Source organism: Lichenostomus cassidix, chromosome 8, assembly GCF_008360975.1.
Source record: "Lichenostomus cassidix isolate B80296 chromosome 8, HeHo_3.0, whole genome shotgun sequence".
NCBI classification, from domain to species: domain Eukaryota; kingdom Metazoa; phylum Chordata; class Aves; order Passeriformes; family Meliphagidae; genus Lichenostomus; species Lichenostomus cassidix.
In genome coordinates this window covers 23983320-23999138 of record NC_139489.1, presented here as the reverse complement: position 1 = coordinate 23999138, position 15819 = coordinate 23983320, and the positions used below count along the sequence as shown (strand labels likewise).

Sequence of the window (15819 nt, the reverse complement as noted above, 5' to 3'; positions counted from 1 at the left end):
TATTTTCTTGTTCCTAGGTCAGTCAATGCACCCTTCTGCTGTTGGTGGGCAGCATTCCACTAAAAAGGTCCAGAAAAACAGGAATAACTATGCCTCTGTGGAGTGTGGTGCCAAAATTTTGGCAGCAAATCCAGAGGCAAAGGTAAGCATTTACTAATTATTAGTGTGCATTATTTTAATGTACTGCTATGCAACAAGTAGCACAAAGTGCACTTAAAATTGAACATTGATTTGTGATGATTTTATGTTTGGATTTATTGGGATTTTGATTTATAAAAATGGGACGTAAATAGTGATCTGTGCCTTTTCTAAGAGGGATTGCTGTAGAGAACTTGATGTCTTTTTAAGTGAATTCTGAATGGGGAGCAGAGTCTTATTACAGAAATTGAACAACTGAACGAAGTTGTATTAAAGATCTCACCATAGTAAATAATCCATGATTGCCCCAAAGTAGTATGGCATACTGTGTCCTGGATATTACCTTGCTTAGAATTTTGTGAAACTTGGTACTAGTCTACAAACCTAATTTTAACGTATTTCTGGAAAGAGGGGAAAAATCCTTGATGCTGTTGGTATCTACCATGCAATTTAAAATACAAATTTTTTTCTTTATACAGAGCACTTCAGCTATTTTGATGGAAAACATGGACCTTTATATGCTCAATCCTTGCAGTACTAAAATCTGGTAGGTTCCTGAGGTTTACTTTCATGACTGGAGTGATTATAGTTTTCCATTGCAGTGGGACTGAATGTGTCCTGTGGGACTGACTTGACCTTGGTGTGTCACTGCTTGGAATGAGTGCTTGAGGAACTGAGACAGAATTAGCACAAGATGGTTTATTATGTCTCCTATAGAAATCTATCTTTGGTATTGAGAAGCAGCATTAAGGTGGTATTTTTATTTACCTTAATATGTGTAAGTTTTGTATAGTTATCTTATGGCAGATGAAGCACTAGAGCATTCAAATAAAGATTGTTTGTTTATTTCCCTGACTGTAAAATAATAGTAGGACAGGTCTTCAGAATTTACTATCTCCTAATTGGTATTTCAGGTGGCATTTAAATTACGTTTGCTGTCCTTAGTTTTTAGTTCTGTGACTTGATGCCTTTGACTACAAGATGGATGCTCTTGTAGCTGCAAATGCTACCTAGAGTTACTAAAGTAGAAGTTCAGGAAAATATCACTAGAGATTATTATTGTATGGCATTTTTGTAGTGTCCTGTTTATACCCAGTGAAGGATGTGGTAATGAGGTAAAGGGCTGAATATTGTAACTGTAGAAGGAAAAGTCTCTTCTTAATAAAATATTTTCTTTTCATCTTTAAGGTTTGTTGTTGAGCTCTGTGAACCAGTCCAAGTAAAGCAGTTTGACATTGCAAATCATGAATTATTCTCTTCCACTCCTAAAGACTTTCTGGTGTCAATCAGTGACAGGTATGTTATCTAAACTCATCCTTCTGAATGAAAAATGAATTATTAGATGCAAGGGTTTATTAAGCATGCTCTGTGTATGCTTGTTATTATGCAAAGTGTAATGTATTGTGAAGTCACCTGGATTCTCTTTGTGTGTTTATGATCAGTTACTGACATTTTTTTTCCTTTGCCACCTTAAAAATTAAAAGGAAAAATTGTTGGCAAGTACCAATGAAGGAGCAGAATTGGCACTGTAGGGAACTTGATGTGTTTTTAAGTGGATTCAGAATGGGGAGCTCAGTCTTATGACAGAAATGGAACAATTGAATAAAGTTGTATTAAAGATCATTCTGGGTAGCTGGGTAGTGGATGGCAGATTATAAAATTCATTTGCAGAATGCTGCTGAGGTTGTGGGCTGTCCTGTTCTATGTCATTCAGACCATTTTCACATGGTTTGAGCTGTCTTCAATGCTGAGCCTAAAACCCCACAAATTATTTTAAAAGATAAAGTAGTATGCCATTGAGAAATTGGAAGGAGGTAAGAGTGTTACAGGTTGGCCAGATGGCTGCTTAGAGGGTGGCTTTGTAATGATTTAGGCAGTGTTGTGCCCCCACAAGTGAGCAGGTAATTCTGGTCTGTGAATGAGCAGTCATTCCCACAGTGCATCAGAAGAATTCCCTTTCTTCTTGGGTGCCCAAAGCATGTAGGGTTAGACTTTGAACACTTGGTCTCTTGTGTAGTTTTAGCTCTGCTTTGCTCAGTTTTCTGCTGCTGGCTTACAGTAAAACAACCTGTCGTTGGGTCCTTCACTGTTTATCTGGGGTGGCTTCATTGTAGAGCGGCTGAATTTCAGTAATTGGATCAAGTCTGGGGTTTTGTGCTTCAAGCAAAGGCTTGCACAGTTAAAAGTATGTGAAGAGGTCCTGCTGAGGTTTTGTGTTGGCAACATTGCTGTTATCTTGCAGCTGGAAAGAACAAAATGTATTTCTTCTCTGGAAAGGCATTAGAGGAAACTTGGGCAAATATCTAAACAGTGAGTTCCTGCGTTTCATACCTGACTCCATTGTTTCCTTTCTAGGTATCCAACAAACAAATGGATTAAATTAGGTACTTTCCATGCCAGAGATGAGAGAAATGTCCAGAGCTTTCCTCTGGATGAACAGATGTATGCAAAATATGTTAAGGTAACTTAATACTGCAAAAGCGTCCGTGCTTCTTAGGGAAGGAAGGGTTTGCTGGGTTTCCCCTGTATAACAACATCCAGAGAAATCTGTTATCAAAGCCTGCCTTACCATTAATTGTCCTTGGTTAATTAGTGGCTCCAGTTGGGATTGTCTGTGTACTAAACCCTTGTAACAGTCATGAGCCTATTACCTTCTCCACTTTGGTAATTGAGAGGATCTTGGGAGGCACCTTGGGTCCAAGTGCATACTTAGTTGTTACCCGAGTTAAGAAAAATCTAGACAATGTTATTTGACTTAACCAACTGTTTCCTGAATGTACCATAAGAATATCAACCTCTTTCGTTTCTTGGCTGTACCTGCTTTACATATATATATCTCTATCTATATCTACTTATATAGATAGATATATGTATATATACACACACACTGCACACTGTCTCACTCCCTGGAGCACAGATCAGAATGTGCATATTTCTTGATATTTTTGTACTGTATTGTGCTGTATGCTTTAGTGAATCTGAAAGTGGTTGGATCTTGGTTCTCGTTAATAGACTCAAAGTGCAGTTTTGCAGTTATTCAATCGTTACTCTGACTCAGGCCAATTATTTATGCTCACTGCTACGGAGCATTGCCATAATACCTCCACCTTCAAAATAGTTTGCATTAAGCTATCTTTACTCAGGAGACTCAAAGAGAATAAAACTCCATAAATAATTAATACGGTTTTGGACTTGGATAAAAGCGTCTGTGAAAATATTTGGTTGTAGTGAAGGTTTAAATTCAAATAAAATACAGACCTTTTAGGTCCTCTTCAGTGATATCTTCCAGTTATGGTGTTGCAAAAAAACCCCAAAAATTAGTTTGTGCTACTTAATTATGCTTTATGCTTTTATAAAGAAGTAACTATGAATTATAATAGTCTAACTTCTCTACCCAGAAATTCTGCATGAGTCACCGAATAAAGATTTCATTTATTTTTAATTCTGTTTTCTGGCTGAATTAATGCCTTAAGGTAGCTGGTATTGTCACTGAAGTTCCAGAATTCCAGTAGATGCTGCAGCACTTAATCCCTTGGTGGATGCAGTGCTCTGCCTTGAATAATACAGCATGATGAAATTTCCAAAGGTTTGTTCTTGTAATGTTGTCACTTTATAGTGCAGAATGTAAGCAAGTTCGAAGTATGTCTAGTCTACAGAAGGAGTCGGAAACATTTTCAAAAACTTTGATATTTTTGAAGTGGCTTACTGAACTTGTATCAAAAACAATGGAATTTTTTGTAAGTGTGTTTTTATGGGAATATTTGTCTTGGTCTCACTTGCAGAATATTCCAGTCTTTCAGTGATAGTGTCTATGTAGTGGTTTAATAAATGTGTTCTATACTTGCAAATTAAGTCAGATTAAGTAAATACCAGTGTGTAGTCAAGGTTGCACTAGAAATACACAGATGACTGAAGCTTTCAAGTCTGTCATCAGCTGCTCTATTTGTTGCAAATGTGCTTCTATAAATTGAAGTATTTTATACTGAATTGAAGCAGCAGCAGTACATACAGAGTGCATGCTGCATGGGCTTGTTTTTCCGTTTGAGTCACTTTCTGTAATCTGTGCTCTTTAAAGGATAAAAAAATACATTTAGTACATTTAACACACTTCAGTATTCTATCTGCGATCATGCTGCCCTGAAAAACTGAATAACTTAAATTCCTTAATAAAACACTTGTTGCATGTTACCTTCAATCTGCAAGATACAAGAGCTAAATGAAATCTTGCTACCCAAGGCAGATGAAGTAGTATTACAACTTAATCCTTCACAGCTTGTCATCTTAGGCATTTATAGTAATGGATTAAACCCATCAGGACTCTGTAGTTGCCTGTGGCATGTGTTTAGCCTTTGTACTGACATCTACTTTTTTTTTTTTTTCTCCTTTCCTTTCTCTCGCTTCAGATGTTCATCAAGTACATAAAGGTTAGCAACCTCTTCTTTTGGAGTGATGGATGCATGGGGCTGGGGGTGTTCTCTGCTGCGGCTCAGCTCTCTAATGCATGGCAAGAATAAATCTTTGATCTTTCCTGCTGTGGGCAATCTGCTACTCCCTTGAGTAAACAAAACTTGTGATTTCGAGATTGAATGTGTATGTTAAATGAGTTCTTGAATCCCTGGGTCTTTGGAGTTTTATTTTAAGTACATTTTACTCTGCAGGTGGAGTTGATATCACACTTTGGATCAGAACATTTTTGTCCTTTAAGTCTTATAAGGTAATACTTTGTGTTTCTATTAGTCTGTCTACGTCCTTGCAGTGAGGATTAGTTGGTTTTCATAATAGTTGGGCAACAAATTCTAGTTTTCAAGCGAAGTTATTTGTAAGTATTGTAGATTGAAGCAGTTGCCTGACTTGCCTACTGTGTAGTGTCCTTCATGTCTGTGTAAAGAAGCTTTGAATCTTCTTTCCTTCTCCAGTAAAGGAATAGTTTATATATGCAGCGGGAGGGGGCTGAGGAAACAGGAGGCATAAGCAGTTTTAGAGCAGGATATGAGCATTTCAAGGCTGACCAAGCAGAACAGAGAACAAGTGGTGAACTAAAAAGAGCAGGTGTGGTGAGTGCTTTTGGGAGTGTGCTGTGTTGCTTAGCACCACAGGTGCATGCAGTCAGTATTGCTTGGAATATCTGAGTAGAGACAGACACCTGTGAATTTGTAGTTCAGAGAACCATCAGCCTCTGTACTGCTGCTGAAAAACAGGTTTTCAGCCTGGGAGGTCTCTAGAACTCAAACCATATTTTTAGTTGAAGAGAGTACTTTAAATTGCACTGATTTGATTTAATTTTGGCAGAATAGGTGAAAAAGAATATAGTATGCAAAGTGAGGTCATTCTGAATAGATCTTCCTAAAGTAAGTAAAAGGTGAAGCTGAAGAGGAAGTGTAAGAGCTCATAGAAAGCTTAAGACAAGGAAATCTAGGTATGAATTTAGATGGAAAAGTCTCTTTGGAATTAGAATGAAAAACAGGATCTTGTTTTGGTTCTGCAGTGGACTTTGTAGATACAGCTTAGAGAAAATAAACATCTCTACTGCTTGATCTTGGTTAACTGAATGCCACTACTGTATCTTTTATTTATTTGCTACATAAAGTTAATATTGTTTATCAATTATGTCGCATAATTACTAATAATAGGGTTTTATTTTAAAATTTTGAACATAGGGTATTTGGTACTAGCATGGTTGAAGAGTATGAAGAAATAGCTGATTCTCAGTATCAGTCTGAGCGACAAGAACTGTTTGACGAAGATTATGGTAAGCAAATATTTTGTGCATTTTTAGCCATTCAGACAGCTCTTGTCGTGGTCTTGGTGGCTCATCACTTCCTGCATAATGATAAAAGTTTTGACTGCTAAATTTACTTGTTGAGTGTTTCAGCATTTTTGGGCTTTTCCAACAATTCTTTCAAGTTTTAAATGATGTGTTTAAATGTAGTTATGTGGAAGGTTGCTTTAAAATTATAGTAATAAGTCTCTGTTTCACTTGGCAGAATAGACAATGATTTCTTCATGTGCTGACAGTAGTAAAGGAGTACTAAAATAAAGCAGCTCACACAAAACAGTTCTATTCTTAGTGTCCATTTCAGTTTGTAATCTCTGACCTCAAACTTTCTGTAGTTTTATTTTCGCACTGTCCAATTGACATTATTCAATGACATGCTAAATCTTGAGGTTTATATTTTGCCCAAGACACATTTAATTTTTAATAGTCACAAGTTGTTCTTCTTTATACATAGATTATCTATTGGATTATAATACAGGGGAAGAAAAATCTTCAAAAAATCTTCTTGGTTCTGCTACAAGTGAGTATGACTTAGTAGAAAAAGTTATTGCTGTGCTTAAACCAAGATGTGGTAATTGAAAGTGGAATTTCATTTTGTTGCATTTTGTCATGCAACATCTACAACTTTTTTATACTCTTCTGCTGAAACAATTTGTGATTCCTATTTAGTTTCCTAGGAATAAATAATTAGAAACTGGGGTATCATTCTTGATGTTCTAAAAATAGAATTTTCAGTTTCTAAGGATATCTATTTTGTGGAAACTGGTTTTCTGTACTTACAGATCCTGACCATTTAAAATAATGTGAAAATTCCATAAGGCTGTACATGGCCAGTACTAAAGTGTTGTAGAACCTTAATTATTTGAAACTTGGAAATCTGTATTCAAAGTGCTTAACTTATAGGAGGCAATATAAAGATTTACCTTTTACAACTTCAGGGGGAGGAGAGGATGGAGAACACTATTTCTGAGAAGGCTTTTTGTAAATAATGTAGCTTGTGTTCTCCATAAGAGCTTTTTTTTTTTTTTTTGAGAGAACTAAAGGCTCTTGACAGTCTCTTCTCACTTTTCCCATTGGAAAACCTCCAGGTGTAGGGTTTGTTTGCTGAGAACGTTTGCATATTCAGTTTTAATGGTATTCTTAACTGCTGAATTATTCAGGATAGTATCAGCTCTACACACCATTTTCTAAGGAGTTCTTGCACAGTACCACTCTTCTTTCTGTCTCAGTTAATGAAGATTTGTTATTGTAGGGTGGATTTGCACTCAGTTAATGCTGTTTGGAGTCAGGCTTTGCTTTCATCCCATAGTGGATCAGAGCTACAGAGTTCTGTGATAGTTTTTCCTAGAACATTGTTGCCTCCTGAGAATAAGGTGGTCATGGCTAGGAATATTCATGGTTTAGAACAGTTTTCAAAAGAGAAATAGATAGTGGAAAAGACAATTTAGTTCTAAATGTGTGCCTCTCACAATGAGATAAGCAGTGTCAGGGAGGAATTTACTGCTTTATCTCCTATGTGTGACTTTCAAACTTTGTATCTTCAAGCTATCTTGATGACGCATATTCACATGATTTGTCTGCAAGGGCAGTATTACAAGTTTATATTCACTGTCTGAAAAATGAGGTGACTTTTCCGTTAATTTTTAACAGTAGTAAAGCTAAGATTAAAAGATTTGAAACACCTGCTGCTGATGGTGCTCAGCTGTCTCTAATGGACTGAAACATTGCAGCACCATTATTTAGTTCTGGCTGGTGGACCTTGTTATTGAGACCTTTTTTCTCTGGTAGGGTAGTCAGTGCTCTGCTTTTGGAAGGAGTGGAGTTTGTGGGTAATGTTTTTTGGAGGGTTTTTTTAATATGTACATAGACAAATGTGACCAGCTTCCACTTTGCATCTTAAATGTACAGTGAGGAAGAGGGTCCTCTGAGGAGGAGATGGAGGCATTCTCAGACATTTAATCTCATAAGAAGCATTCTACAGTCTTCCACTAGTCTGAACCTCTGAGGGTGGCTCCCTGTTCCTTCTGCCATTCTCCCAGATTGTAAGGCTTCTGTACCAGTTGTGTATTCTCCCTCATTTTCTGCTTCTCCATCAATAATAAGAAACCATCCATAGCTCAAGTTTATCTTTTGACTGTTACGGCTTTTCACAGAATACAAACCCAGATAAATAACATAAATCAGGAATGCAGTTCCTGACATGTTCTAGAAGAAAGGCAGAACCAAAGTTTTGAACACAACTTCCTGAGCCCAAGGAATTTGTCATTACTACTAAAATGCTTCTCTAATATTACGACGTCGGCCATGTGACATACTCTGCCATATGTTGATGGGAGGGGGAGAAATAGGCAAAATCAAGTCAGCTTCTGTGTTTACAATATGGTGCTCTTTACCTGATCCTCATCTTCTAAATAAGCCTAGCAACTATTTGTTTTCAGTATCAAGACCAAAGACTGGCTGTATTTACTATGTGTGCTGATATAGAGCAGGCCCTCTTACAATTGACTTCAGTGAATTCAGAGGGGAAAGAACTGTTCTACTTAACAGGTCCTTAAAATAAATGTGTGTGTAAGCCAGATCTGTGGATGTTATGGTACAGGTTTTCAAATACAGGTTTCTAGCATATACACTTACCTTTAAAGGAAACAGCTGCCTCCAGTGTAATAGAATGATTACCAGATTTTTTTTTTTCTGTCATTATCCTATGGTTTGTTTCAAGCAAGTGTTGTAAAATAGCAGATTTCTCAGTGCTGCTGATCCCTGGGCCCTCTGAGTGTGCCTTTGTTGAGTAGTTGCTGTTTCTTTCAGATGCTATCCTAAGTATGGTGAACATTGCTGCTAATATGCTTGGAGCCAAAACTGAAGAGTCATCTGAAACTGAAGGTATTGTACTTTTTTTAGATGAAAAGAATTCTGGAAAGTTTTCATTTCTTCGTTTTAATTTTTTTTTTTTTGCGGGGAGTTGTGTGGTCTATGTTTAAATGACTTTTTTTCACCTTCTGTGGCATACCTGATTAGCGTCATAGAACCTAGTGACTGTGAAAAGTGGAGCAAAGATGCTGAATTTGCTGAGAATGGAACCCATCCAAAGATGACATATATGCTTGTTCAGCTTTATTTGGAGGTCTTTACTCTCTGTTTTGCCCAGCTTAAGTTGTAAAGTCCTAATTTGCAGCTTCTTTCTAAAAGTATTTTGAGATTGTCCAAAACATTGTATTCATGAACTAGTTAGTAGCACTTTCATCCAAATAATTTTGGATGATATCTGCAATTAATTTAGTAGTGCATTTAATAATAAAAAAAATAAATCCCAAACCTCAGAATTTGTTGAAAACAGATGTTTCTTGAATTTCCACGTTGACATGCTCTTCCTTCCTTCAGCTGGGAACAAAAGTGTGTCTGAAAATGTCACTGCCACCCCTGCAACTTCAACAGCTGCACCAAGACTGCCTGAACCAACACCTGTTCCTTCACCAGAGTAAGTGATTGCTCTTGGGTTTTTGCAGTGTGCTTCTAGCAGAGACTAATGTGTGCTAGTCTGCAATGTTTGGTAGTAGAATACTTAGGTATGGCATGCAGACTTAAACAAGTGAAAAGGTAAATATATGGTAAAATCTGTAGTATGGTAATTGCACTAACCAGTGAAATCTATTGTTTTAGTTACTGTTTGTTATAGCTATTTCCATTGTATTTTGTTTTGACACAGAAACTGACTTAATATTGCTCCAGGTTTTGTGGGTTTTGTGGTCTCATGCAAGGGAGATTAATTAGGAATGTAAATTGTATTGCTGAAACTTCAGTTAAATTATATTGACAAAATTCTGTTTTGGAAGCTTATACTTTGGTAGACTTTCCTTAATGAATATATGTATGCAAATGTACAGAATGAGGTTGAGAAGTTCTGTGTAGATTTGTTTGTTTTTCAACTGATTACAGTTGCTGTAATCAATTCGGCTGCTTAAGGCCAATACTCTTGCTCTTAAATGGTAAGCTATGATTTGTGCTGTATTTAGTGATTTTTATGGCTTTCTGTCACTGAGGAAGGTCAGCGGGAAGGTTGTGATTCTTGTGTTTGAGGATTGCAGCAGCAGAGTGAGATGTTTGCTGTGTAAGAATTTAGTGGTATTTGAGCTGGTGACAGTTTTCAGTGGTGAGGGAAGTGGCAATATCTCATTGAGAGGGCTTGCTGTTTAACAGGCAGGGGTTGAAATAACTTGTTTGCCTATTGGGACTGAAAATCACCAGAAAAAATACTATCTTGCAGAATTTCTGTCTTCAAACTGGTCTTTGGTCACTGGACTAAGTTTGGATAATTTTCCAGAAGTTCTGATTTGCAGTCTTTTAGAGCAGGGATGTAAAACTGTTAACACCTTGTCTTTAACTCTTCTGTTGTAGACTTGTTACTACAGATATTCCACAGATAGAGAAAGAGCAATTAATAGTGGATTTGACTAAAGAAAGCCCTATTGTTCAGCTAGTGCAAGAGTATGAAGAAGATACAAGCCAGTCCACAGTAACTTTGCTGTCCAGTGATGAGCAGGAAGAGGAGGCATCAGCGTGGTTTGAGCTGGAGACAGAGAAGTACTGCTATGACATGGCAGCAGTGTGCTGTATTTCCACCTTCTCAGAATACCTGTTTAAGTGGTGCTCAGTTGCAGTAGCCATGCATCGGCAGCACAGTAAAACTGGAGGTGAGGAAAGGCCACGTTACCCTGTGGATGTGCAGCAGCCACAGCCAGCTCTCACTGAATCTGCCCAGACAGCAGTAGAGGAGCCTCTGCCTGAGCAATTGGACAGCAAAGCTGAGAAACCCCCTGGATCTGTTGTTGGAGTTGACTTCAGTGCTGTCCATGAGGAAATCAGTAATGAGACCACAGACTCAATCGAGCTGGAGCCAAGCCATCCTCAAACTGTCTCTCAGTCCCTGCTCCTAGAAGTTACTTCTGAAGTTAAACCATCCCCCACAACAGACATGGTGGTGGAGCCTGCAAAAGAAGACACAGGGCAGGTAGCACCAAGGGTGACTCCCCAGGTGGATGTGCCAGAGATCAGCACTGAAATGGAGAAGGCAGAGAGCTCAGTTGTGGAAGAAAGCCCTGAGACCAGTGTGGCCACTGAGGTAAAGGAGATGAGCACAAGAGAGACTGTTGCTACTCCAGTGATTTCAAAGCCTACAGAGACTGTCGTGCAGCCTGAAGGCACAGTTGACATAGTAGCCAGTGATGCTGTGGAAGGAAAGGAGAGCATTCCAGAAGTGCAGAAGCCTGTTTTGCCTCCTGTCGAGTCTCCTGTACCTGCCGAGACAAAGGAGGATGATCAGGCAGCTGAAGAAGCTTTGATGGCCATTCCTGTCTCAGGAGGACAGCAGAGAACAGCTACAGATTTCTATGCTGAATTGCAGAATTCCACAGACCTGGGCTATGCCAATGGGAACCTTGTTCATGGATCCAATCAAAAGGAATCTGTCTTCATGCGCCTGAACAATCGCATAAAGGCCCTGGAAGTCAACATGTCCCTCAGCAGCCGCTACTTAGAGGAACTCAGTCAGAGGTGAGTCTGAGCATGATTGGTAAGAGTCCAGCCTGTGAAAAATAGCACAGGGGAAGTTGGGCAGACTGTAAATCACAGTGTAAAGCTTTATGGAAAACTGAGACAAGTACCCAAGCCTAGGTGGCTGTTGGAGATATCCTGTGTGACAGGGCTTCCCTCTTGCTATTTCAGATACAATCACATATATTTTGGTTTGAGGAATATTGCTGTTGGTTTTTAAGTGTTATCAGAATAATCCTGTCCATAATCCTTTCTACAAAAGGGCACATCCTTCTGTTACTGTTGAACTGAATGTCACAGACTTACAATGCCTTTTTTATTAAATTGTTTCCACTTAAACTACCCTGTTATCTGTAGTCACTCTGGTTGAATAAGTGACTGTGGAGAGGGAACCAAGAGCTTTCTGTGAGGGATATCTCTGTGTTAATGTTTATCTGTGGTGTTCCTTAGCCACAGGAGGGTGGGGAAATGTACCCATTTCAGAATTGGTTCCAAGGAAGGTGTTGACATATTTACTGTGCAAAGTGAATTCAGTAAATTGGCACTAAACTTGAAGGTGTTGAAACAGACTTGACTTTAACCTTGGGGAAAAAACAAAACCATAAAAAAAGACCCATCTGTTTTATTTGTGACACTTAAAAGTAGGTACCACTTGATGTTTAAATAAAGCTCTTTGGGCAAAGAGAAGTTTTTTGCTGATATTGTTGTTTTTTTTGAAGACAGGTCTAAGCTGAGGAGTTTTGCGCAGAAGTATTTCAGACTTAAATGCTTTTTGTTTTAGGTACCGAAAGCAAATGGAAGAAATGCAGAAGGCTTTCAATAAAACAATAATAAAACTTCAGAACACCTCAAGAATAGCAGAAGAACAGGTATGGTTTGTTTGAAGTATTTAAGTGTTTTCCTAATTAGGAAGGCTTACTCTTAATGAAGAGTTGCGAAGAGGTGCAGAAATCCTCTTTCAATGGAGCTGTATATCTGCCTTTTATGAGCATCCATTTCATGCTTCCCTATTTTTCTTCATAATAAGATTTTTAGGCATGTTCTCAGTTGTTTTAGAATATAAAGCCATTTTTCCAGCACTGTTTTCTGATTTTGTACTTGAAGAAAAGATCATTTGTCAGCTGGTAATGGCTAAAACTCTCCAATGTATTTGTCAATGAAAAAGTTATCTAGGTCAGTTCCAGCCCTTGTTTCTTGGTTGTGACTACACTCAAAACAATTTTTTAACTTGGTTTTTCATATCTGATTTAAAGTGTAGATAAAGAATTTCTCTGCTGCCGGGGAGAATTAGCCTGTAGAAAAGCAGAGGGTTACAGTAATGGCTTAGGCCAAATTTGCATTTGAAGGTGTAGTGCATGTAACAAAAGCTTTACTTCATTCTTTAACATGTAGATATTCCCTGCTGTGCCATTCTGGCTTTCCTGAGCAGCTGTGAAATAGAGCAGTAGCTGCTTTGGTGAACATTCACTAAAACAGCTGTGTATGTCGCATAGCAGACTTTATCCCAAATTGTCTGAAAGTTTCTGAAGTGCAGTCTTAGTCCTGTAGTTTGCTCATCTGTTATCAGTGAAGAAAATGGCAACTTCATACTTCTCTTCTGGTTTGTTTTTGGGGTTTTTTTTTAAGAGTATGAGATGAGTGCTGATCAGTCTGAGGTGCTCCTCTTGGTTAACCTGCCCAGTAGTCTGCACACCTTCCTTAATTTCCCATAGGATTAGGAGTCCTGTTAGGGCTCTTTCCAGGGAGCAGCATTTAGCTGCAAAGGAGTTGTTCCTGGCTGGTTTGGGCTCCTGTCATTGACTGGCTGCCTGGCTCTTAGACTGGAGCTGTGCCTGGCCAGCTGTGTGTGTTTTCTGTGGCCTCCTGACAGTGACTGTGTGGAGCTGGTTGCTCACTCTGCCTGTGGTGAGGACAGCAGAAGTCACTCTAATGAAATGCACTTGGCATAATTGCTTGACAAGTAAAAATGTTACACAAAAGCTGTGTTAAAAACAATGCTGAATAGGCCATGTGGCTACCAAGTGCCTGGCTGTGTCAGCACACTGATTCTGTAGCCATGAGTGCATGTGACAGTGGCAACTGATAGCATGTCCATAACTGTGTTCCCCCCAGGACCAGCGTCAGACAGAGGCAATCCAGCTGTTACAAGCACAGCTCACCAACATGACCCAGCTGGCTTCCAACCTGTCAGCGACTGTGGCGGAACTAAAACGTGAGGTAATTACAATTCAGTGGTGTGGCATGAGAACTCACAGGAAATAGATGCATAAACACATCTGTTTGAAGAGATCAGAGTCTTTAAATGGAGTTTTAAATTGTCTATAGTGTTGCTTTCAGCCTACTTTAGGATAAACTTTTAGTTACAAATATGAGTAATTTGAGCTGTCTTGTGCATATCAAAATTGGTAATAATGGCTGCAGCCCCGCTAGCCCCCATGATTGTAGTCTGAGCTAAGGCACCCTTCTCCTTCCCCCACTGGCTATTGTCATCTTTAGAGATTAGGGGAATCTTGGCAACAATATTAGGAACATTTTCTCTCAAATGTTTATGTTCTGCCTGCCTGGCATTTCAAGCAGTACCATAAACATGACCTTTTATATTTTGTGGGTATTGCCAAAGATCTCCCTTGAGCTAACACTTAGTAGACTCCTTCTTTGATGCTGTCTTTGATGCGTGACTGGCTAAGCTCCTGTTTATGAGTGCTGTGGTTAGTGAAACCACATTGAATCAAGTGATTATAATTGTATTCTGTGAAGTACTGCAGTGTCAGCTGATAGAAAGCATAGTTTAGATTTGCCATAGTATTGCATCCATGTCAGCTGTAAACCAGAGAAGTTATTTCTGAGCATGCTTTTTTATGGGAAATGTATTGCTTTCAGGGAGGTTTGGATGCTCTTTGCAAGGGGTGGCAGCTTCTCTAGTTATGCTGGTACTGGAGGCAGGGAAATCTTGTCCTGTTAGCAACTAGTGGGATTCAGCCTTCACTCCTTGAATGCTCCACAGCCAACAGACTGCATCAAACCTCTGAAAAATCACTCATATGTGAACAAGTGTTTAGTGAAATTGAAGAAAAGTGAGTCGAGAACATAGCATTTGTGTTTTAAAGCGTAAAACGCAAGAATAGTATTATCATTACATTATTCTGCCTTCAATAATTGTCTCAAATTCCTGCAGGTTTCTGATCGCCAGACTTACCTGGTGATTTCTCTGGTTCTCTGCCTCATTTTGGGCTTGGTGCTTTTTGTGCAGCGGTGCAGGAGCCCTTCTCAGTTCTGTGAAGATTACCTCTCAAAAATTCCCAAAAGCAATCACTACCCTAGCCCCAAAAGGTAATGTATTTATGTTTGAAACTTAATTATTCTTTCAGCTTTTTCTTTTATTTTTCCTAAGTCTGCTGGCACTGGCACAGTTGCTTTAATTCTGACTTTTCTTTCTGCACATTCAGAATTGATAGCCAAGAGCTATTGATCATAACACTCTCCTAGGAGCATTTTGGGGCTACTATACTTAACATGCCTTGCTAACTTGTTGCAAACAGTACTGTGTCTGTCTGCCAGGCTTTCTTGGCACCTCAGCGAGTAATTTTCTTTCTGCCAAGAATGCTTCTTAATAAGAAATGTATATGAAAAGTCCTGAGAAAAATGTGTTAAAAAAGCTTTCTGGGATTTCCTAGGTGTTTTTCCTCCTATGATGATATGAATTTGAAAAGAAGAACTTCCCTTCCACTGGTCAGATCACAGTCTTTTCAGCTAGCTGGTAAAGAAGGTATTATCCATATCATACATCTTGTCTCTAGTGTTGCTCTTAGTGCTGCATTGTATGTCCGTGTATGTGTTTTGTAACATAATGTGGTTTGTGAACAAGTTACCAGACCCTCACAGAACTGTGCTGAATTATGCTAAAACCTTAAATGCAGTTTTTGCTGTTATAGTCTGCTCTGCAGATGTTTTTTTTGGGGTTAGGAGCAATCAATGTAGGCATTCAGGTCTGCAAAGCTGTGGAGCTTGCAGAAAGTAGCTTTTTTCCCTTGTAAATGCCAGACGTGGGAAGTCTGAGTGTCCTACTTTTCCAAAGTCCCGATAGCCTGTGTTTGAAACTTGGCAGGTATTTAGGATTCAAATTTAGCAACTTCAGTAAGAAAATTTAGATAATTTATCTTGGCGTAGGTATGAGGAATGATGTGGACTTTCCAGGATTCATGTTTGACTTGGGACAACTGAATTTTGATTTCTTAAGCCATGAGTGTCATGCAATACCAAGTGTTGCAGATCACAGTAACTACCAAGTATGCTGCTGACACAGCTCTTTTGGGTGCAGCAAACTTGCTTCACAGGTTTTTGTACTGTGAATAAGA

At 38.8% G+C, this 15819-nt stretch overlaps 1 protein-coding gene across 4 annotated transcripts in view; it reads left to right on the top strand.

Moving 5' to 3' along the window:
• SUCO (SUN domain containing ossification factor) overlaps positions 1 to 15819 on the top strand; it is a 38814-nt gene that overhangs the window by 20328 nt on the left and 2667 nt on the right. For 2 of the 4 annotated variants that reach the window (XM_085068454.1, XM_085068451.1), the window contains 15 exons: positions 18 to 142; positions 618 to 685; positions 1327 to 1434; positions 2494 to 2599; positions 4542 to 4562; positions 4797 to 4852; positions 5796 to 5887; positions 6369 to 6434; positions 8723 to 8797; positions 9296 to 9392; positions 10310 to 11464; positions 12246 to 12333; positions 13577 to 13681; positions 14640 to 14794; positions 15139 to 15230. In XM_085068454.1, the coding sequence (XP_084924580.1) occupies positions 18 to 142; positions 618 to 685; positions 1327 to 1434; positions 2494 to 2599; positions 4542 to 4562; positions 4797 to 4852; positions 5796 to 5887; positions 6369 to 6434; positions 8723 to 8797; positions 9296 to 9392; positions 10310 to 11464; positions 12246 to 12333; positions 13577 to 13681; positions 14640 to 14794; positions 15139 to 15230 (2409 nt within the window). The remainder of the gene's footprint in view (positions 1 to 17; positions 143 to 617; positions 686 to 1326; positions 1435 to 2493; positions 2600 to 4541; positions 4563 to 4796; positions 4853 to 5795; positions 5888 to 6368; positions 6435 to 8722; positions 8798 to 9295; positions 9393 to 10309; positions 11465 to 12245; positions 12334 to 13576; positions 13682 to 14639; positions 14795 to 15138; positions 15231 to 15819) is intronic. The other 2 variants (XM_085068452.1, XM_085068453.1) reach the window with 2 other exon arrangements.